Source organism: Triticum urartu, chromosome 3, assembly GCF_003073215.2.
Source record: "Triticum urartu cultivar G1812 chromosome 3, Tu2.1, whole genome shotgun sequence".
In the NCBI taxonomy this organism is placed as follows: domain Eukaryota; kingdom Viridiplantae; phylum Streptophyta; class Magnoliopsida; order Poales; family Poaceae; genus Triticum; species Triticum urartu.
In genome coordinates, this window is record NC_053024.1 from 706,786,627 (window position 1) to 706,810,873 (window position 24,247).

General features: G+C 45.7%; 1 protein-coding gene across 1 annotated transcript; it reads left to right on the plus strand.

Annotated features, from left to right (window-relative positions):
• The first annotated feature begins 20,558 nt into the window (after positions 1 to 20,558).
• LOC125546076 (probable membrane-associated kinase regulator 2) lies at positions 20,559 to 22,340 on the plus strand. Its single transcript, XM_048710206.1, has 2 exons — positions 20,559 to 21,823; positions 21,918 to 22,340. Exons 1-2 carry the CDS (start codon positions 20,707 to 20,709, stop codon positions 22,001 to 22,003), a joined length of 1,203 nt encoding a protein of 400 aa, XP_048566163.1. The 5' UTR covers positions 20,559 to 20,706; the 3' UTR covers positions 22,004 to 22,340.
• Positions 22,341 to 24,247: the final 1,907 nt, after the last annotated feature.

Consider the following 24,247-nt stretch of genomic DNA (forward strand, 5'->3'; position numbering starts at 1 on the left):
ATTTATTACTAAACAGGAGAAAAAAGTAAGGAACAAAAATAAAGTTGGGTTGCCTCCCAACAAGCGCTATCGTTTAACGCCCCTAGCTAGGCATGATGATTTCAATGATGCTCACATAAAGGATAAGAATTGAAACATAAAGAGATCATCAGAAGAATATGACTTGCACATTTAAGTCTAACCCACTTCCTATGCATAGGGATTTTGTGAGCAAACAACTTATGAGAACAAGAATCAACTTGCATTGGAAGGTAAAACAAGCATAACTTCAAAATTTCAAGCACATAGAGAGGAAACTTGATATTGTTGCAATTCCTACAAGCATATATTCCTGCCACATAATAATTTTCAGTAGCATCATGAATGAATTCAACAATATAACCATCACATAAAGCATTCTTTTCATGGTCTACAAGCATAGAATTTTTATTACTCTCCACATAAGCAAATTTCTTCTCATGAATAGTAGTGGGAGCAAACTCAACAAAATAATTATCATGTGAGGCATAATCCAATTGAGAACTAAAATCATGATGACAAGTTTCATGGATATCATTATTGTTTATAGCATACAAGTCATCACAATAATCATCATAGATAGCAACTTTGTTCTCATAATCAATTGGAACCTCTTCCGGAATAGTGGATTCATCACAAAATAAAGTCATGACCTCTCCAAATCCACTTTCATCACTATAATCATCATAAATAGGAGGCATGCTTTCATCATAATAAATTTGCTCATCAAAACTTGGGGGACAAACAATATCATCTTCATCAAACATAGCTTCCCCAAGCTTGTGGCTTTGCATATCATTAGCATCATCGATATTTAAGGAATTCATACTAACAATATTGCAATCATTCTCATCATTCAAATATTTAGTGCCAAACATTTTAATTCATTCTTCTTCTAACACTTTAGCACAATTTTCCTTTCCATCATACTCATGAAAGATATTAAAAAGATGAAGCATATGAGGCAAACATAATTCCATTTTTTTTGTAATTTTCTTTTATAAACTAAACTAGTGATAAAACAAGAAACTAAAAGACTCGATTGCAAGATCCAAAGATATGCCTTCAAGCACTAACCTCCCCGGAAACGGCGCCAGAAAAGAGCTTCATGTCTACCACACAACCTTCTTCTTGTAGACGTTGTTGGGCCTCCAAGTGCAGAGGTTTGTAGGACAGTAGCGAATTTCCCTCAAGTGGATGACCTAAGGTTTATCAATCTATAGGAGGCATAGGATGAAGATGGTCTCTCTCAAGCAACCCTGCAACCAAATAACAAAGAGTCTCTTGTGTCCCCAACACACCCAATACAATGGTAAATTGTATAGGTGCACTAGTTCGGCGAAGAGATGGTGATACAAGTGCAATATGGATAGTAGATAATGGTTTTTGTAAGCTGAAAATATAAAAACAGCAAGTTAACTAATGATAAAAGTGAGCACAAACGGTATTGCAATGCGTTGAAACAAGGCCTAGGGTTCATACTTTCACTAGTGCAAGTCCTCTCAATAATAATAACATAATTGGATCATATAACTATCCCTCAACATGCAACAAAGAGTCACTCCAAAGTCACTAATAGCGGAGAACAAACGAAGAGATTATGGTAGGGTACGAAACCACCTCAAAGTTATTCTTTCCAATCAATCCGTTGGGCTATTCCTATAAGTGTCACAAACGGCCCTAGAGTTTGTACTAGAATAACACCTTAAGACACAAATCAACCAAAACCCTAATGTCACCTAGATACTCCAATGTCACCTCAAGTATCCGTGGGTATGATTATACGATATGCATCACACAATCTCAGATTCATCTATTCAACCAACACATAGAACCTCAAAGAGTTCCCCAAAGTTTCTACCGGAGAGTCAAGACGAAAACGTGTGCCAACCCCTATGCATAGATTCCCAAGGTCACGGAACCCGCAAGTTGATCACCAAAATATACATCAAGTGGATCAATAGAATAACCCATTGTCACCACAGTTATCCCACGCAAGACATACATCAAGTGTTCTCAAATATTTAAAGACTCAATCTAATAAGATAACTTCAAAGGGAAGACTCAATTCATTACAAGAGAGTAGAGGAGGAGAAACATCATAACATCCAACTATAATAGCAAAGCTCGCGATACATCAAGATCGTACCACCTAAAGAACACGAGAGAGAGACAGAGAGAACAAACACATAGCTACTGGTACATACCCTCAGCCCCGAGGGAGAACTACTCCCTCCTCATCATGGAGAGCGCCGAGATGATGAAGATGGCCACCGGAGAGGGATTTCCCCCTCCGACAGGGTGTCGGAACGGGTCTAGATTGGTTTTTGGTGGCTACGGAGGCTTCTGGCGGCGGAACTCCCGATCTATTGTGCTCCCCGAAGTTCTTTGGGTATATGGGTATATATGGGAGGAAGAAGTACGTCGGTGGACCTCTGGGCTGTCCACGAGGCAGGGGGCGCGCCCCCCACCCTCGTGGGCAGACTGGGACTCTCCTGGTCCATCTCCGATACTCCGTGGGCTTCTTCTGGTTCAAAGATAAGTTCCGTGAAGTTTCACATCAATTGGACTCCGTTTGATTTTCCTTTTCTGCGATACTCTAAAACAAGGAAAAAAATAGAAGCTAGCACTGGGCTCTGGGTTAATAGGTTAGTCCCAAAATAATATATAAGTGCATAATAAAGCCCATAAACATCCAAAACAGATAATATAATAGCATGGAACAATCAAAAATCATAGATATGTTGGAGACGTATCACCATACTCAAAAGATATAAGTGAAGTGCATAGAGCATTCTATAAATAAACCAAGGACTATCTCATACCAGCATGGTGTATAAAATAAAAATGAAAACTAAAAGCAAAAGACGCTCCAAGATTGCACATATCGCATGAACAAACGAATCCGAAAACATACCGATACTTGTTGAAGAAAGAGGGGATGCCTTCTGGGGCATCCCCAAGCTTAGACGCTTGAGTCTCCTTGAATATTTACTTGGGGTGCCTCGGGCATCCCAAGCTTGAGATCTTGCCTCTCTTCCTTCTTCTTATATCGAGACCTTCTCGATCATCGAACACTTCATCCACAAAACTTCAACAGAAAACTCGGTAAGATCCGTTAGTATAATAAAGCAAATCACTACTCTAAGTACTGTTGCAGACCAATTCATATTTTGTTTTGGCATTGTAGCTACTGTAATGTAACTTTTTCATGGCTTAATCCACTGATATAAATTGATAGTTTCATCAAAACAAGCAAACTATGCATCAAAAACAGAATCTGCCAAAAACAGAACAGTTTGTAGCAATCTGAACATTCACCATACTTATGTTACTTGAAATTTTTTACAAAAATTAGGAAAAATAAATAATTTGTATAGAAATACAGTGCAAAAAGAATCAGAACCATTTGACGTTCGAGTAAAAAATGTAAAATCACGCACTACAGCCAAAGTTTCTATCCTGCACCGCACAAACCAACAAGCATCGTAAACATCCTAAAGGCAAACCTTGGCACATTATTTTTATAATACAATGGAATTGTACAAGTGGATAATTATTTTTGTTGAAAAGTTTCTGTAATCAAGATTCACAAAGTTTCCGTGAGCATGAACAAAGTTCAAGGCTAGCTCCCACTTCAACAATGCTTGTCTTTCTCACTTTCGCTTTTCTTTTTGAAAAGTTTCGGGTTCCCCTCTTTTTTTTAAACTATATAAAAGCACTCAACAGAAATAAATGACTCTCTAAAACTTCCGGGTTGTCTCCCTGGCAGCTCTTTTTTTAAAGCCATTAAGCTAGGCATATAGTTCTCAAGTAGTGAATCCACCCAGATCCTAAGGTATATCAAAGTCAATTTTAATTAACAATGATTTGTAATTTAGTAGTGAGCACAAAGTAACATATATCATGTAACAACGAAGTCTAACTCTCTTCCTATGCATCGGCATGTCATAAAAGAACAATTCATGCACACATAGTAAAAGCCAATGCATAGTATAAACAGTTTCTTGCAATTTTATCGTTTTGGAAACATAGGGAGGTAGAGATATAGTTCCACTCTCATAATAATTGCAAGTAGGAGCAGCAAGCACATGCATATTATATCTATCAAAATCATCATGTGCAACAGTAAAAGGCAACCCATCAATATAATCCTCAATAAGCACAAACTTCTCCGATATAGTGTTGGAGAATTCAAAAAGATAATAGGACTATCATGTGTGGGTGCAATAGCAACAATTTCATGTTTAACATAAGGAACTATAGCAAGTTCATATCCATAAGCATCATTCATATTGGCATCATGGCCACAAGGATAGCAAGCATCATCAAAAAGGGATATTTCAAGAGAATCAACGGGATCATAACAATCATCATAGCAATCATCCTTCGGTAAGCACGAAGGAAACAATGTATGAGTTGAAAAGTTACTCTCATTAGAAGGTGGGCACGGGTAGCTAATATGCTCTTCCTCCTTTTGTTCTTCGCTCTCCTCCTCATATTTTTCATCCAGTGAGCTCACAGTTTCATCAATTTCTTCTTCCATAGACTCCTGCAAAATATTAGTCTCTTCTTGGACAGCGGAGTAGTCCTCAATATATGGTTCAAAATAGGCATTAGAAGCATAATTATCATAGCAATATTTAAGTATGGCAAAATTTTCAGATTTGTAAAGAGTAGCATCATACATTTCAATCAAAGAAGCAATTTCATAAGCACCCTTAAAAGCAACAGATTCTTCAATTTGTTGAACATCATAGTAATTATAAACACCCTTAGCATACGAAGATACGATTCCATTATCACTAAACTCACATTGATAGGGAAGGTGTTTCTTAGGGTTTTCAGAACAACAATTAAAATCATATATTTTGCATAAATTCCAAGCATGGCATTGCAAACGATGAATTTGATCCAGTGATACGTCTCCAACGTATCTATAATTTTTGATTGCTCCATGCTATATTATCTACTGTTTTGGACTATATTGGGCTTTATTTTCCACTTTTATATTATTTTTGGGACTAACCTATTAACCGGAGGCCCATCCCAGAATTGCTGTTTTTGCCTATTTCAGTGTTTCGGAGAAACAGAATATCAAACGGAGTCCAAACGGAATGAAACCTTCGGAAACGTGATTTTCTCATCAGATAAGCTCCAGGAGACTTGGACCCTCCGTCAAGAAAGCCACGAGGAGGTCACGAGGGTGGAGGGCGCGCCCCCTGCCTCGTGGGCCCCTCGAATCTCCACCGACGTACTTCTTCCTCCTATATATACCTACGTACCCCCAAACGATCGGGGACGGAGCCAAAAACCTAATTCCACCACCGCAACTTTCTATATCCATGAGATCCCATCTTGGGGCCTGTTCCGGAGCTCCGCCGGAGGGGGCATCGATCACGGAGGGCTTCTACATCATCATCCAAGCCCTCCGATGAAGTGTGAGTAGTTTACTTCAGACCTACGGGTCCATAGTTAGTAGCTAGATGGCTTCTTCTCTCTTTTTGGATCTCAATACAATGTTCTCCCCCTCTCTCGTGGAGATCTATTCGATGTAATCTTCTTTTTGCGGTGTGTTTGTTGAGACCGATGAATTGTGGGTTTATGATCAAGTCTATCTATGAATAATATTTGAATCTTCTCTGAATTCTTTTATGTATGATTGGTTATCTTTGCAAGTCTCTTCGAATTATCAGTTTGGTTTGGCCTACTAGATTGGTTGTTCTTGCCATGGGAGAAGTGCTTAGCTTTGGGTTCGATCTTGCGGTGTCCTTTCCCAGTGACAGAAGGGGTAGCAAGGCACGTATTGTATTGTTGCCATCGAGGATAACAAGATGGAGTTTTTACCATATTGCATGAAACTATCCCTCTACATCATGTCATCTTGCTTAAGGCGTTACTCTGTTTTTAACTTAATACTCTAGAAGCATGCTGGATAGCGGTCGATGGGTGGAGTAATAGTAGTAGATGCAGGCAGGAGTCGGTCTACTTGTCTCGGACGTGATGCCTATATACATGATCATACCTAGATATTCTCATAACTATGCTCAATTCCGTCAATTGCTCAACAGTAATTTGTTCACCCACCGTAGAATACTTATGCTCTTGGGAGAAGCCACTAGTGAAACCTATGGCCCCCGAGTCTCTTTCTCATCATATTAATCTCCATCACTTTATTATTGCTTTTCTTTTACTTTTTACTTTGCATCTCTATACCAAAAATATTATTTATCATCTCTATCGGATCTCACTTTCATAAGTGACCGTGAAGGGATTGACAACCCCTAAGCACGTTGGTTGCGTTGAGCTATTGCTTTTGTGTAGGTACGAGGGACTCGCATGTAGCCTCCTACTAGATTAATACCTTGGTTCTCAAAAACTGAGGGAAATACTTACGCTACTTTGCTGCATCATCCTCTCCTCTTCAGGGAAATCCAACGCAGTGCTCAAGAGGTAGCATCCAGTAAATGTTTCCCTTTTTCAGATATACGGTGTCTCACATAACAAGCATGCTCATCTAAAGATTGGCCCTCAACTAAGCTAGTTGGGGTTTCAGCACGAGCACATAGGGGTCGAAGATGATCCAAGTAATAAGCTTTAGGAGTGTGATAGATTTTGAGTGGTTCTTCAACCATTGGTTCAGTAGGTACAACTAATTTTTTTGGTATTTTGCGTTACCTACCCATAACTAAAGATATAAAACAACTAAGAACAGCAAATAAAAATTACTTAGTGATAAAGCAAACAAGCACACATGAGAATATTCACCCCACGCTATTGCTCCCCGGCAACGGCGCCAGAAAAAGGTCTTGATAACCCACAAGTATAGGGAATCACAACAGTTTTCGATAAGTAAGAGTGTCGAACCCAACGAGGAGCTAAAGGCAGAACAAATATTCCCTCAAGTTCTATCGACCACCGATACAACTCTACGCATGCTTGATGTTCGCTTTACCTAGAACAAGTATGAAACTAGAAGTACTTTGTAGGTGTTGTTGGATAGGTTTTCTAGATAATAAAGATTACGTAAATAAAAAGTATGGGCTGTTTAGGTAAAGACACAACTAAATTAGTTTTAGTAAAGAGCTTTTTGTTACGAGAAAGTTATTTGTCCCTAGGCAATCGATAACTAGACCGGTAATCATTATTGCAATTTTTTATGAGGGAGAGGCATAAGCTAACATACTTTCTCTACTTGGATCATATGCACTTATGATTGGAACACTAGCAAGCATCCGCAACTACTAAAGATCATTAAGGTAAAACCCAACCATAGCATTAAAGTATCAAGTCCTCTTTATCCCATACGCAAACAACCTACTTACTCGGGTTTGTGCTTCTGTCACTCACGCCACCCACCATAAGAAAATCATGAACATATTGTAAACCCTACAGCGGGGATACCTCACGCTTACGCGACACGGAGAGCACCATAGGACATCACCAATAATAAAACATGCAACTCAAACAAATCACGATCATCAAATAACCCATAGGACAAAACAGATCTGCTCAAACATCATAGGATAGCCATACATCATTGGGAAATAATATATAGAGTTGAGCACCATGTTTAAGTAGAGATTACAGCGGGTAAGAGAGAGGTTACACCGTTGCATAGAGGGGGGAAGAGTTATGATGGCGGTGAAGTTGTTGGTGAAGATTGTGGTGATGATGATGGCCCCCGATGGCACTCCGACGCCACCGGAAGCGAGGGGGAGAGAGCCCCCCTTCTTCTTCTTCTTCCTTGACCTCCTCCCAGATGGGAGAAGGGTTTCCCCTCTGGTCCATGGCCTCCATGGCCTGGGAGGGGCGAGAGCCCCTCCGAGATTGGATCTGTCTCTCTGTCTCTCTCTGTTTCTGCGTTCTCAGACTCTACCCTTTCACCGTTTCTTATATTCTCGGAGATCCGTAACTCTGATTGGGCTAAAAGTTTAACACGATCTCTATCCGGATATTAGCTTTCTTGCGGCGAAAGAAGGGCACCAACCGCCTTACGGGGTGGCCACGAGGGTCAGGGGCGCGCCCATGGGGTGGGGGGCGCCCCCCTGCCTCGTGCCTCCCTCGGGCACCGTATCGCGTGGATTTTCCTTTCCAAAAATCATATATATTCCAAAAAAAATCTCCGTCAGTTTTTATCCCGTTTGGACTCCGTTTGATATGGATATTCTGCGAAACAAAAAACATGCAACAAATAGGAACTGGCACTGGGCACTGGATCAATATGTTAGTCCCCAAAATAGTATAAAAAGTTGCCAAAAGTATATGGAAGTTGTAGATGTTGGCATGGAATAATCAAAAATTATAGATACGACGGAGACGTATCAGCAGGCGCGCCCCCCACCCTCGTGGACAGGTGGAGGCCCCCCTGACGTGGATTCTTATTCCAGTATTTTTTATATATTCCAAAATAATTCTCCGTTGATTTTCAGGTCATTCCGAGAACTTCTATTTCTACACAAAAATAACACCATGGCAATTCTGCTGAAAACAGCTTCAGTCCGGGTTAGTTCCATTCAAAACATGCAAGTTAGAGTCCAAAACAAGGGCAAAAGTGTTTGGAAAAGTAGATACGACGGAGACGTATCAGTCTCTTAGTGGAATCACGGCATCTTGCATTGTGCGAGGGCGTGAGGAGATTACGGTGGCCCTAGTGGCTTCTTGGGGAGCATTGTGCCTCCACACTGCTCCAAACGGAGATTAGCATCCGCAAGGGTGTGAACTTCAGGATACATCATCGTCTCCGCGTGCCTCTATTATCTCTTACCCGAGCCCTTTACTTATGCACTTTACTTTGTGATAGCCATATTGTTCTTTGTCATATATCTTGCTATCACATAGTTGCTTATCTTGCTTAGTATAGGTTGCTGGTGCACATAGGTGAGCCTAGTTATTTTAGGTTTTGTGCTTGACAAATTAATCGCTGGGTTTATTCCACATATGGTCAAGCCTAAACCGTAATTATTTTAAAGCGCCTATTCACCCCCTCTAGGCGACATCCATGATCTTTCAGGAGGGACAGACCAGCCCCTGGTGTGCTCCTTCTTTCGATAGCAGGCCCTATGGGAAGGAAAGGAGGGAGGGGTAGCCCCTCATGCCTTTCCCTCTCATGGGAGAAAGGAAAAGGGGGACGCCACCCTCCCCTGCCTTTCCCCCGCACCTATATAAGGCAGGAGGGGCGGCTTGGGAGGGACTCCAAGTAGGATTCCTCCTACTTGTGCGCCTCCCTTGGCTGCTCCTCCCACCTATATATATATATATATATATATATGTGTGTGTGTGTGTGTGTGTGTGTGTGTGTGTGTGTGTGTGTGTGTGTGTGTGGGAAGGGGGCGCCTAGCAGACAACAGAACAATTTTTAGCTGTGTGTGCCCCCCCTCCACCGTTTACACCCCCGATCATATTTTCGTAGTGCTTAGGCGAAGCCCTGTGGACATCAATTCACCATCACCGTCACCACACCGTCGTGCTGACGGAACTCATCTACTACCTCGACGTCTAGCTGGAACAAGAAGGCGAGGAACGTCACCGAGCTGAACGTGTGCAGAACGCGGAGGTGCCGTGCGTTCGGTACTTGATCAGTTGAAGCGCGAAGAAGTCCGACTACATCAACCACGTTGTGAAACGCTTCCGCTTACGGTCTACGAGGGTACGTAGACACACTCTCCCCCTCGTTGCTATGCATTGCGTGTGCGTAGAATTTTTTTTGTTTTCCATGCAACGATTCCTGACATAAGCTACTAAATTTCTTGATAATATTATGATAAATTATTCACAATGGCATACTGAAAGAGCACCTACTAGTAAATAAGTTAATTCGGTTGAAGAAATTAGTACTTTGAGTGAAAAAGTTGATGCTCTTATGAAATTGGTTGCCAGTAAAAGTGCTCCTATTGATCTTAATGATGTGTCTTTGTCTACTTTGATTGAGCAAAATAGTGATCCCGTAGATGTTTATGTGGTCTCCCGAAACAATTTTAATAACAATGCTTATAGAGGTAATTTTAATCCTAGGCATTTTCCTAGAAATTCCTTTAATAATTATGGTAATTCTTCCTACAATAATAATAGGAACCCCTCTGATCTTGAGAATAATATTAAATAATTTATCAATACTCAAAAAGTTTTCAACACTACGATAGAAGAAAAGTTGAGTAAGATTGATGATATGTCTAGAAGCATTGATAGAATTTCCCATGATGTAGAAAATCTCAAGATTAAAAATTTTGCACCTAAGGTTGATATCAATGAACCAATTAAAGCCTTATATGTTTCTATGGATGAAAGTAAGAAAAGAATTGCTATGCTTAGAGCTAAAAGTGAATTTTTAGAAAGAGCATTTTCTAGTGATTGCTTTCATAAAATGATGAAGATCTTAAAGTGGTTGATGTTTCTTGTATTGATTCTTTGTTTAGTAAGATTAAAATTGATGATAAAGGGACTGAAGAAGAGTCAACTTTTGCTAGAGGGCGTCCCGATAATTCAGAAGGAGAAAATCTTGATGAAAAAATTGCTAAAAGTGGGTTTGGAGAGGTCAAAAACTTTAACTAGTGATGTGCCCAGTCTTTTGGATTACAAAGACTTTAATTATGATAACTTCTCTTTGGTTGAATGTATTTATTTATCGCAATCCATGATAAATTCACCCTATACTTATGAACAAAATAAGCTTTTACTAAACATATTGTGGATGCCATGATGAAAGCTTTAGAAGAGAAGTTGGAGTTAGAAATTTCAATTCCTAGAAAATTACATGATGAATGGGAACCCACCATTAAATTCAAGATTAAAAATTATAAGTGTTTTTGTTTTGTGTGATTTGGGTGCTAGTGTTTTCACAATTTCGAAATCTTTATGTGTTGTGCTTGGTCTTACTGATATTGAAGAGTGTTCTCTTAATTTGCACTTGGTAGATTCTACTATTAGAAAACCTTTGGGAAGAATTAATGATGTTCTTATTCTTGCAAATAGGAATTGTGTGCCCATAAATTTTATTGTTCTTAATATTGATTGCAATCCGTCTTGTCCCATTATAATTGATAGTCCGTTTTTTACGAATTATGGGTGTCGTGATTGACATGAAAGAAGGGAATATTAAATTTTAGTTTCCACTAAGAAAGGCTATGAAACACTTCCCTAGAACTAGAATTAAGCCACCATATGAATCAATCATGAGGGCATCTTACGGATCAAAAACCCAAGATGACAATACTTGAATCAATGCATTACGCCTAGCTAGGGCATAAAATGATAGCGCTTGTTGGGAGGCAACCCAATTAATAAAATGTATTTTTGCCTTTTTTTTCTTTCTGTTCTTCAGTGTTCACACAATTATGCTATTGTTATGACTATGTACTACATACTACATACTACGCTTATATACTCTCCGATTTGATAGATAATACATACAACAAACAAAATTCAAGTGGTGGTAACTACCACCGTGTGGTAGTAATACTATTCGCCATCCAGGTTGCATAATAAGTTATTCTCACCCGAGGTAATCTTACAATCATTTCATAAATAAATTAGTATTTGGAATATAAATAATTACATTCATATTGATTCCCTATGTAAAATTTGGCATAAGAAAACAAAAATATAGATCATAAAACCAGAAAAAATGCAATTTATGTATATTTTACAGTATGATTTTATGTTTATAATTTTATGTAGCACAAAATATTTTTTATGGTGATTATATATTTTTTGTTGCGTTCTCTTTTTACGTACGAAATAAGATAAAAACTAACAAACGTAAATTAGGATGCATTGATGTCAAAATAGATAGGTGAAGAATAACTATTACTCACACAGGGTGACGAATAGTCAACCCCTATATATATAAGTATTAAAAATTGTGATTAAATTTCTCCTATACATTGATTTTTGGGCTATTTTCAAGATTTGGCTATTAAAAAAGTTATCATCTTAAAAACACAAATGAAAAATGTCATGTTATATAGGATAGAAAATGATGCATGTCGCCATTGAAAAGTGCTACCTACAATTTAAATTCAAAACGTCACATTCCAATATTTTAAATTGTCATGCTACCTTCCATAAAATTAAGAAGTTGGCTACAACATGGTATAGGGAAACCTGACACGACACGAGAGCCGATGCGTCCGTTGGGATATGGCAGAAACCTGACGTTCGCCAGACGACATTTCAGAAAAGTTTTACTCACCTGTCAATAGCAAAAAAAATTATTTATTTTTTTGCGTTCAAAACTTGAGAGCTTTATTCAACTGAAGAAAACCTGTCATCATCAGCTATTAGGCTAATGAGCAGGAACGAAGGTCTAGTGTCAGTCCAACTCTCGGTTACCATCAGTGAGCATGCATGCTTAGCACAAAGATGGGCCGGTACGTTGGCTGACCTGCTTACATGTTGAATACGAAAAGAAGTAAAATTTGCCGCTAGCTCTCCAATTTCTACAAGTAAAGGTGCCACAGCAGAGCGATTACTGTGGCGAGATGTCCAGAGGTTCACTACCTCCAGGCAGTCGGTCTCCATGATCACGTGTGAAAAACCGCGCAAACTTGCAAAAATAACACCATCTCTCAGCGCTAGTGCTTCACCAATGAACGGATCTGTAACCCCATGATGAGGTTTACTCCAAGAACCCAGCAAGCGTTCGTCAGAACGAGCAACTCCCCCTGCACCACACCTTGCCGAGACCAAACTCATTGTTGCATCTGTATTAATCTTAATCACACCTGGATCCGGAGGAATCCAACCGTATCCTGGTAGTATAGCAGCCGCAGCTTGGGGTATATCCAACACGGCCAGATCATCCTTAATCCGCCTAATAGTCGTTACTGGGTCCAGCTTCTCTCCATCATGTGTAATTCTGTTTCTTGAATGCCAGATCGCCCACATAACAGAAATCATCTGAGACCTTTGCATATCCGTGAACTGTGGGTCAGACAAGATGTCTCGCGCCCACGTATCGGGATGAAGCCGAGGCCGGCATACACCCAGCCAATCATAGGCTTCTTCCCAGAACATTTTTGCATGGGGGCAATGCACTAGAGCGTGCATCAAATCCTCATCCATTGCCAAACACACTTTGCATCTTCCAATTTCTTGTATATGTCTACGCTTCAGAGTGCATTCATCTGGTAATATTTCCCGCACAACTCGCCACCAGAATACACGCACTTTTGGCAAAACCTTGAGCTTCCATAATCGCTTCCACATCTGTCCATCAGTCTGTGAGGTACTTGTAGCCGTCCCTTCCTCTAGAGCTACACGCTCTTTGCGAGTCACGAGAGCACGGTACGCAGATTTGACAGAGTAGTTGCCATTTCTTTCATGGGCCCAAGCAAGGAAATCATCGCCTCCTCCGTGACGCAGCGGTATATTAAGTATAGCTTCTGCTTCCGGGGGGATGAACACGTCTCGAATCAAGTCTATCTTCCAAGACCAATTCTCTTCATCTATAAGATCACTCACCCATGCTAGAGTAGTCCCACCAGTTATGACAGTTGGCCGGAGAGATGACAGCCCCGGTATCCATCGGTCTTCCCATATGGAGATGGTAGTACCAGCCCCCATCTGTTTCACTAATCCTTCCTCTAGCGCTTCACGGCCTGCCACAATGGCTCTCCACACAGCTGAAGATGAGCACGGAACAGCGGCATCCATGAACTCTCCATCAGGGAAATAACGTCCCTTCATAACACGACCACATAGGGAATCTGGATTGGTAATAAAACGCCATCCATGTTTCCCAAGTAGAGCCAAGTTAAACAGTTGCAAGTCTCGAAAACCCATGCCACCATTAACTTTTGGAGATGCGAGACTATCCCATGATATCCAGTGCAAGGATCGTCTGTCAAGGGAACCACTCCACCAGAATTTCGCCATGCAGGACGTCAGCTGCTTGCAAACCTTCTTCGTCAATTTGAAACAGCTCATGCTGAAGGTTGGAATAGCCTGAATAATTAATTTTATAAGGATCTCTCTCCCTGCACAAGCTAACAGCCGTTCAGCCCACCCATGCATTTTGCTTCTTGATCTTTCACCAATATGCTCAAACGTATCACTTGTGATCCTCCCGACTGCAGTAGGAAGCCCCAAATATCTATCACTGAAAGTTTCCACAAGAATACTGAGAACTTGCTTAACTGCCTCTCGCCTATTAGTAGGCGTATTGGGAGAGAAAAAAATGGCACTTTTGTCACGATTAACCGCCTTCCCCGAACATGAAGCATAGATCTGTAAGATTCTATTGAGTCTATCCGCACTATCTGTAGTTGCACTGATGAATACTAAGCAATCGTCTACAAAAAGTAAATGGTTAACCCAAGGAGATCTGAAGGACACCCGTATGCCTCTGTCAATATGAGCACCTCCATAGAACTTCAGTAAAGAAGTAAGCCCTTCAGCCCAAAGAAGGAACAGAAAGGGTGACATTGGATCCCCTTGTCGAAAACCCCTCGAAGGTGTGAAAAAAGGCAGCAGCTCGCCATTAACTCTTACTGTGTATCTCACTGATGAAACACATTTCATAACCAGCCGCACAAAATTGGCACTGAAGCCAAGTTTCAACATGATTGCTTCTAGATAATGCCATTCCACACGGTCATAAGCCTTCATCATGTCTAACTTAACTGCACACGAATAGTTTTTCCCTTTCTTTCGTCTCCTCATCGTATGTACACTCTCAAATGCAACAAGCACATTATCTGTGATCAGACGACCAGGAACAAACGCACTTTGCTCCTCACCCACAACTATATTCATTAATTCTTTGAGATGATTAGTAATCATCTTCGCAGCAATTTTATAAGGAACTGAGCACAAGGATATAGGCCGGTACTGTGTAATGGACTGGGGGTGCCGTGCCTTCGGTATGAGGGTAATTGATGTATCATTAAAGCCTGGCGGAAGTTCCCCTCCGTTAACAAAGTCAAGTATCGCCGGCACTAGATCATCTTGTATGAGTTCCCAGTGCCTCTGAAAAAACCCCGCGGTGAATCCATCAACACCCGGAGCTTTGGATGGCGACATCTGAAAGAGTGTTGTCCGTACCTCATCTGCCTCAAACGGTTTATCCAGGTCTGTGTTCATCTCCATCGTAACCCGTTCAGGAACAAACTGTAGCAATTCATCCATTACATTAAAACCTTGTGAGGTATACAACGCTTGGTAGAACGATTGTACCTCACTTTTGTCCTCATCTTCAGAATTACAGACTGAACCGTCCGCTCTCTGAAGGTTGGAAATTCTGTTCATACGCTTACGCTGAGCTGCTTGGGCCTGGTAATATTTTGTGTTGCGGTCGCCCTCACGCAGCCATGGCACCCTCGATATCTGTCGTAACCACACTTCCTCCTGCCGGAGAGCCTCCCGCAGTTTAACAACGACAGATTTCTCCTCCTCAGAAGGTCCCTTGCCAACAGACTGCTTTCGAACCATCTCAAGTTTTTTCTGTAATTTTCTTACAGTTTTCTCTAGGCAGCCAAACTCCCTAGCTCCCCAAGAACCCAGCTCCCTCTGCATACACTGCAAAGTAGCTGATATCGATGCAAGACCATGCCCAGTATGGTTCCGCCGCCACATTTCTGCTACAACATTGTCATACTCCGCATGAGACTGCCATACATCCTCATACCGAAATTGCTTTGGTCCCCTTTTATTCAAAGAATCACAAGTTTCAACAAGTACAAAACAATGGTCTGACTCTATAGAACTAATATGACGTACACGAGAAAGCTCGTATCTTTGCAGAAATTCGGCATTTGCTACACCTCGATCAAGACGGGCTTTAATATTATGTCCACCCGCCTGCCTATTATCCCATGTGAAGGGTACGCCTGAGAAGCCCATGTCCTACAAAGAGCACTCTTCCAGAGCCTCGCGAAACGCCCGCATCTGCCACTCCGGTCTAGCCGTTCGACTGAAGTGCTCAGTGCCATACAACGTCTCGTTAAAATCTCCAACACACATCCATGCCTGATGTTGAATAGCGTGCAGTGTGCGTAGACATCTCCAGCTATGATGCCTATCCTCACTCCTTGGAGCTCCATAGAACCCCGTAAATCTCCATTCGGGAGTACTATTATCAGCTTTCCGGACCATAACGTCGATATGACCAGAACTGAAGTTTTTGAGATCAACTATCATGTCTTTGGACCAAAACAGTCCAATTCCACCACTAAGCCCATTACTATCCACCGCAAAACATCCCGCGAGCCCAAGTGTTTGCTGTAATCTTTCCACTCTCTTCGCCCTAATCTTCGTCTCCATAACAAAAACTAGGGAAGGCCCTTCTTGCTTCACAATTTTGTGAAGCTCTCGAACTGCCTCGGGGTTCCCAAGCCCCCGGCAGTTCCAACTTAAACAATTCATTGGCTCCGGCAGGGCTGACTATCAGCCGCTGCCGAGTCTTCCGAAGTTGGTGGCGTAGGTTTCTTCTTCTTTGGATCAGGCTCAACTGTTGAATCCTCCCCAACTTTTAGCCCTACGTTAGAGTCCTTTCCACCTGAATTGAAAACCACTATATCCATATGCGCAACTGTGCCAGTACCATGATCTTTTGCACCTGCCGCCAATGCCTCTAGATCCACCCTCCTGTAGACCCTATTCTGCTGCGGGCCTCCCTTTCTTTTATTTGTATTCTCTCTATACTTTACTGGGGAAGTAACCTCAGCTGAACCCGTAGCTTTCTTCTTTGGCTCCTTCGCATCAACCCTGCTGTTATTTGAACTCTGCTGCTCTTTTGATGCACTATCTCCTGAGGCAGCAAGTTTCTTGTCCTCTGGTGCTCTCATACTTGTATTAAACGGCAAATCTCCATTCTCATCTCGAGTACTAGGCGTAGGACAGACAATATCCGCGTGGCCAAGTCGACCACAGGAGAAACAAAAATTGGGAACTTGCTCATACTGCACATCATACCAGTCCCTCCCCTTTCTCTTTGCAGAGTCAATTAAGATCCAACGCCGCAAGGGTTTAGATACATCAACTGTAACCCGGGCTCTCAAAAACCCCCCCACGGGATCAAACTGAACTGATTTTACCTGATTATCAATCTGTCTTGCCACCGCCAAACCCCTGACTTCGTTTTGCATGTTGAAGGGAAGGTTCAAAACCCTAGCCCACATCTGGAGTTTGTCAAAGCTGAGCTCCGACGGCCGCATACTATCCTCAAACTCAGTAAGTATCACTGCATGCCGACTTACGTGCCACGGAGATCCATCCCGCACGCGATCACGATCGCGTCGATTCTCGAACTCCGCCACGAAGATATTTTCCCTCGCCGGCTTAAAGAACAGCCCCCTAGGGTTACCCCATGCCGGCCTCAAGGCGTTTGCAATTGTCTGGATATGGAACACCTTGCGGTGCAGAATTTTCCCAGCAATCGCCCACTTCTGTTGATGCCCTTCCTCCAGATCATCCACCACCAGAGGGGTGGCTTCCTCCTCCGTGAGATCCAATCTACCCATGGCTTCCTCCATCTGAGCCCTTGCCGACCTGTCCGGCGCAGCCCCTTGCTTTCCTTTGTTAGGCTCTGAGGACGAGGCCATCCTCAGCCCTGTTCGTTGTGCGACTCACCGACGAGGTGTCAGCGAACGCCGCCGTATCCACTGAAACCCTAATCGCCCTTAGCGAGGGCTCCTAGTTTTTCGGGGAAAAAGTACCGGTATAATGACAGGGTTCAAAGTCGGGACCTCCTCGTTGCGAGGGAAATGCACCTGTCAATAGCAAATGCCAATAAGTAAATGGGAAAACACCACAACAACGACAACAACAGATACTCTGAAGTGAATTAGTTAGCAAGGTAAGTGCAATGTTGTCTGGAGTTTTATCTTCATGTTTTAGTAGTTCCAAAACTGTTAGGTCTTAGCTTTGTTGTGTCATCAGGTTTTCATCTTATAATGCTTGTGCCGATTCGGGTCGAGTACAATGTTTTTTAAAATACGGTACAATCGAAGTTGCTCGCATACACGAGCATCAAGTCACCCATATGAACGCACACCTACACACCCTACACATATGAGAACTTATGAGAGACTGAGCCGGCATAGCATCTTGAGATTTTTACGAAGTCTCCATCGACACATCGCAGTCGATGGGAGCATCTCCTCCCAGTGACAGACATCACTGAAAGTCTGAAATAAATATACAAATAATGCAAGCACCAATGTTTTTTTGAAACGGAGGCAGAAGTCCATCAAATAAGCAGAAGAGAGTTGCATGGTTAATTAATGGAATAGAAGGGCTAAAACCGTCATAAATCGCCGAGCAGCACACAAAAATATCCTACACACCTCAACAAGGAGGGCCTCGTCAAGATACACTCGGACGTCATCGGCGTCTCTTCTTCCCAACAGGCGTCATCGCCCTACCTAGACTCCGTGCAAGTGACTCCGACTTCGCCGAAGACGAACGTCGACCCCACCCGCATCGTAGAGGCAGTTTGGAAACACAAGTCGAACCGTGCCATGCCCAGCCACCCGCACCGAAGGCTACGCAGCTCCAACTCCGATGGAGAGCTCCGAAGAAGAACTATGCATGGTTGGCACCGCGGGAGACCACCGAACGAACAACCTGTTGCATGCCATCGTTGCCATAGGGGCCCCGCCGCCGCAATTCCGACTTCACTGTACCAAAACAACTCGAGGTAATCACACGAACACGACGGAGAAGAGTCGGCTACCGCATCTGGTGTCACGCCTCCGACTTCGCTTGGCATGGCCATTGTTGCCACAGAAGCCTTGACGCCAACAACCACCATCTTCCACTTGTCCCTCTTGCCAATGCCCCGCTCCAAAGACAAAGCCCTCGAGAGGGGATACGATGTCAAGACACCGCCTTCGTCTGATCACATGAATCTAGGTTTCCCCCCGGAGTTGCATCGACCGCCCTGAGCGCGAGGGGTGAGAAAGCAAGACAACGATGCCTCCAAGAAGGTCCACGACACCCACAGGCGTTACCATCGCTAGTCATAGGCCGAAGACCAAGATAGGGTTTTCACCCGAGCTTCCAAACACCACCTCAATGATCCACACCGGTGTTGGCAAGACCATCAAACCAAGGCCAACCCGTCAACAAAGAGACACAGAGCAGCCAGCCGCACCTCGGGAAGGCCACCGGTCGCCAAAACAGCAGCCGTCGTGTCAGATCTGCCCACGGCAGACTAGGAGCAGAGCCATCGGACGTAGCAACCGCTGCCGAGCACCATGCCTGCCAGGGAGCAGGGAGCGCCACCCAAAACTGAATACAAGCACCAATGTCAAATCCAGGTTTCAACTTTGATGAACCGGATATATACCACTGTCCTCCTAACCATACAACTACAGATTAGTTTGCAAGTACGATGGGTTTTGATGCTTTAAGCCCGCTTTCTCCCTTTCCAGCCCGGTTAGAAAAGAACACAACAACAAATGTGTATATTGTTTCTCCGTCTCTCTAGGCTCCCCAGAAACAATCTAGTTTGCTCTTATACGCAAATTAACATCTGACGGCAATTCATTCTCGCCAGCATTTCTGAAGCTCAGAGCGTAGGACGATGCTCCAATTCTCTATTTCCTGGAAGTTCCTGTACCGGCGCAATCGACGGCTATTATGAGCGCGCAGAGGTCATGGTCGCCTACTGTTTCCGGCAGCGGACAGGAAACTGCACAGTGAGATGTGCAGGTCACCAAATCAACTACAGTCCACAGCGGCAGTTTCAACTTTGAGAGCACCGCGTAGAATTGACTAGCTGCCACGCCGAGCCGCGGGTTCTTTCAAGGAAAGAAAAAGGAAAAAGGATTGAAGGAACATCATGATTGCCATGATTCTACAGCAAAAAGAAATGCATTCCTCGGTCATAAGTAAGAAATTATCAGCCGATCGACTGTCTCAGCGCCGGTACTCGCGCTCGCCTGACAGAAGCCCATCGACTTTTATCAGATCAGATTCAGTGTAGCATGCATCTCCTGTGCTGTGCTGTGTGCTCCAAGAGGCAGACAGAGATCATTGTGATCCGTGAGTACGCACGCACGCACAAGGCGTTTGTTTCTCTGAGGAAGAAGAAGAAGCCATCCGAGTCGTCTCCAGGATCGGATGCTTTGATGATGTGCACAAAATCAAGTGACGATTGAATAGATAGGCGTTTTGTCTCTAGTCGGACGGTCGTTGAACTCCGATTAGATAAAGCTAGATTTACCATCCGCAGCACAGCCCAGCCCATCCCGCAGCGAGGAGGAGGACACGAAGCAGTTCATGCCGAGCATGTGCAGCCAAAGCCCACGTCACTCGTGCCATGTGATCCATCGCAGCATAGAAAATCCCAGTGAGAAGTCTGGTCACTCACAGTTTCAGCAAAATAAATTCGAAGAAATCCGGTGGCTACCTATTTCCTCGTTCGATCCTGGCGGCTGATTGGGCGACGAGCGGGCGAGATCACGCGAGACCCGCCCCAGACGGCACACGGACACGGGCCCCGCCGAAACCGTCGGGCCCCACCGCGGCCACTGGCCCCTCGCCTCTGACCGCCTGCCGCTGCTCATGAGCTCATCTATTACCCCAGCGATGCGAGGCAGCGGCGCCACCACCTTGTCCTTCTCCTCCTCCCCGAAAGGTAAAAGCCTCCCCCGAAAGAGTCTTTTTATTTGAGTGTGGAGAGTGAGACAATCAAGAGAAGTAGAGGGGTGAGGGAGTGGAGTGAGCTCGGCCTCTCTGGGCGTGATGGAGTCGTTCAGCCTTCTCAAGTACCTGCGCGGCGGAGCGGTCGCCGGCAACCAGCGCACGGCCGTGCCGGCCACGACCATTGCCGCGTTGGCGTGTGAGGAAGGTGGTGAAGGGGGTGGAAGTGGTGGGGGCGCGGACGTGGTGGAAGACGACGCGGCCTTCTTCGACCTCGAGTTCGCGGTGCCGGGCGACGAGAGCGCCGCGTCGGACGCGGAGGAAGAGAGGGTCGAGTTCAACTTCTCCGTCGCCGGCGATGCCGCGTCCGGCGGCGAGGTGGTGGCCGTGGAGCCGGTGGTGCCGGTCAGTGAGGCTGAGAACGGCGTCGGGAAGGAGGCGGAGCCTGCTGCGACGGCGGAGGCCCCGGCGGCGTCGTTCCTCCGTCCGGCGACCAAGTTCCGCGTGCTTCTGCTTAAGCTGAGGAAGCCGAAGGTCCCCGTTCCGGCGGAGGGCAACGCGGGTGGTGCTGCCGGCGGTTCCCCGGCGCCCAAGACGAACCGCTTCTTGATCAAGTTCCGGGTGGACGACGCGCCGTTTGTGTCGCTCTTCACGCGTGACAACAGCTCTCGCACCTCCGACGCCGGCGCTGGCACCGGCGCGGCCAGGCCGGCGGTGCAGGCACCTCAGCCTTCCGACGCGGTGGCGATCACCGCCGAGGAGCGGCGCTTCGCCAAGGAGGTTATGCTCAAGTACCTGAACAAAATCAAGCCCCTGTACGTCAAGGTCTCCCGCCGCTACGGCGAGCGCCTACGGTTCGCCGGCGCCAGCGAGGGCGAGGAGACGGACGCGGAGCCCGAACCCTCGCCGCCCCCTTCCGCGACACCCTCCCCCGCCCCCTCCCAGCCTCGTGCGGCACCTGCCCCGCCGCCACAGCCCGTCGTCGTCGCGTGCGGCGTGCGCGCTCCGCGCGCCAGCGTGCCGGCCGGCCTGAAGCAGGCGTGCAAGCGCCTCGGCAAGAGCCGCTCCGCGTCCTCCGCCGTGGCGGCCGCGCCGTCGCCGTCGGCCACACCACCGACCCCCGCGCAGCCGCAGCGCCGCGACGACTCGCTGCTGCAGCTGCAGGACGGCATCCAGGGCGCCATTGCGCACTGCAAGCGCTCCTTCAACGCGTCCAAAGGTACCACAAGCCCCACTCATTTCCGTCCCCGCGTCCTGTGACATTCAGGTCCATAGATGATAACATCCCTCTGCTTTCTCTCACAACCCCGTAGGGTCCGAGTCGCCGCTGCTGAGGTCCATGACGGAGCCGAAGGCCGACGGCGCGGCCGACACCAAGGACGGCGTCGACGGCGCGTGAGCCGGGCCGTCCGGACCCCGGAGTGGCGATCGCCGTACTCAATCAAATCTTAGCCTAGATGCTAGTAGCATTTTTAATACTACTATTAGTTGGTACTCGCATCATGATGCCGGATTAAGAAAACGTGCGTGCATACGTGTGCGCTCTACTCTCTTGTCTTAACGTGGCAAAAAGCTTGTCTTTTCGGCCGCGATGAACTCCTAGCGTATCCCCTCGCCGCCGTCTGGATGCAATAATCTGGCGGTGCTAGTACGAGTACTATGCATGTAAAATATTTCCGTGCCCCCAATGTGAAGTCGCTTTTCTAGTAAACTTCTTGCTAGAAGTTGGCATTTCATTCGAATTTTCACATCTTTTCGTGTGTAATGCGACTGGTCTGGGCCGAACAGCGACAGTGCAAGGGTGTGGCTTGTGTAAACACAAGGTCGCTGAGAAAAGAGGGGTTTGTCGGACGGGGCAGCTTTAGCACGAGGCTGCTGTCCCGTGGAATTCGGGGAAAACCATGGAGCAGGACGGAGAAAGGCTGATACGCGGCCGCGCTTTCCCAGCCGATTCTGCACGCACGCCCGGGCCGGGCTCTGTTCCGGCTCGAGAAAGGCGAGGCGTGTGCGACACCGCGCGTCGCCGTCGACCGAAATCCGCTGCCTTTTGTGCCGGTCGACGACGCACTGCGCGGCACGGCCCGTCCTCTTTCTGTCCGCTCCGAGGCGTCCCGCCGGGCTTGGCGCGGCGCGGCGTGCTCGCTTCCGTGCCGTCCCGTCCGCCCGTCGCGTCGGCGGCATGGGGGCCTTGCCTTGAGGCGTCTCGGTCGCCGCGAAAGGCGTGGAGGGAGGAGAGGAGGCGGGCCGTGGACGGACGCAGCGCAGTCTGGGCGTGCTCTGGCCCGGTGCCCGCGGCTGGCTGGCTAATCTTTACGTGGAGTGTCCGTGGGTTTGTCCCGGCGCGCGATTGTGTGGTCACTCGGCCACGCGCGTGGGGATGGCGCCGCGCCGCGCGGCGGGGAGGACGCCCTGCCACCGTGCCGCGTGACGGCCTGAGGACTGGTCACCACGGTGCGCGTGTGCGCCGGGCATGGCATGCTTGCCATTTGGCGCAGGGCGTGGCTACTCATACGAGTCATACCTCCTGGTAGTGGTAGTATGCATGCAGACTTGCCCCGAGTATGTACACGAGAGGTACGTGACCGCAGCTACTGACTGGCGTACCACGACGCCTGTGTACATACGATCACCTAGTTATTGCCTGCCACGCATTGATTCGGGAACGGGGATCACTACGGCGCCGCCTGTTGTTAAGCCCCCCGTCCAGTACCGCCTAGCCAGCCTAGTCCGTGATCCCTGGTGTTTTCTTGCTAGTACGTACCTCGTGTGTGTACCGGGGCCATGCGTGTCAGCCGCTCAGCCTAAGAGGTAGTGGTAGTACTACGACGCAGAGCTACGCATGGGACTCGTTAATTTCGGCAAGATTGCTGGATCATTCAGTTTTGGTGACCGACCTCCATGGAGCCCTTTATTTTTGAAAAATTCAAAATTCAAACTTTTTGACTTCAAAAAATTCTGAAAATAAATATGTAACTATACATGGATGAAATGCATGTGTGTGTAAAAATTCAAGATGAAATACTTCGAAATGCGACCTATAGAAAAAAGACAAATTTCTGGACTTTGAGGATGAATAGTAATATGTGTTAAAAGGCCTCAGATTTGTCTTTTTTGCACAGCCTTCATTTCAACGTATTTCGTCCTAAAAATTTACACTAAAAATTTACACACATGTGTGTTATGCCTCCATGTATATCTGTAATTTTTTTTCAGATTTTTTTGAATTGTAAAAATATGAATTTTCATGATTTTTGTGTTTTTCAAAAACCGGCCTCCATGGAGGCCAAGCTCCAAAAGGCATTTTCAGATCATTCACTTGTGTAGATCTAGATAGCGTGAGTGTCAGAGTAGCCCCCGCTTAACACGAGCCGTATCCGCGTTCATGGGCGCCGGGCTGGAAAGGAATCCAATGTCCTGCACCGGACAAAATTACTGTTCTGACCTATAGGACTAACTAAATTCCGATTTGACCTCGTTTCAAAATAAATTTCGTTTCTGACCTTTTTCGGTGACGCCAAGATCCCTGGCGTCTGGGTTACGAAGCAGACGCCAGGGACCCTGGCGTCTGGCCCCTGGCCCGCACTGCCCGCGTGCCCGTTGACCTGCTGACGTGGCAAAGGGGCCAGACGCCAGGGACCCTGGC

Coding starts and splice junctions, on each gene's coding strand:
- LOC125546076 (XM_048710206.1), top strand. CDS start 20,707: ATGGAGTCGTTCAGCCTTCTCAAGTACCTGCGCGGCGGAGCGGTCGCC. Junction 21,824..21,917: donor CTCCTTCAACGCGTCCAAAG/GTACCACAAGCC, acceptor ACAACCCCGTAG/GGTCCGAGTCGCCGCTGCTG.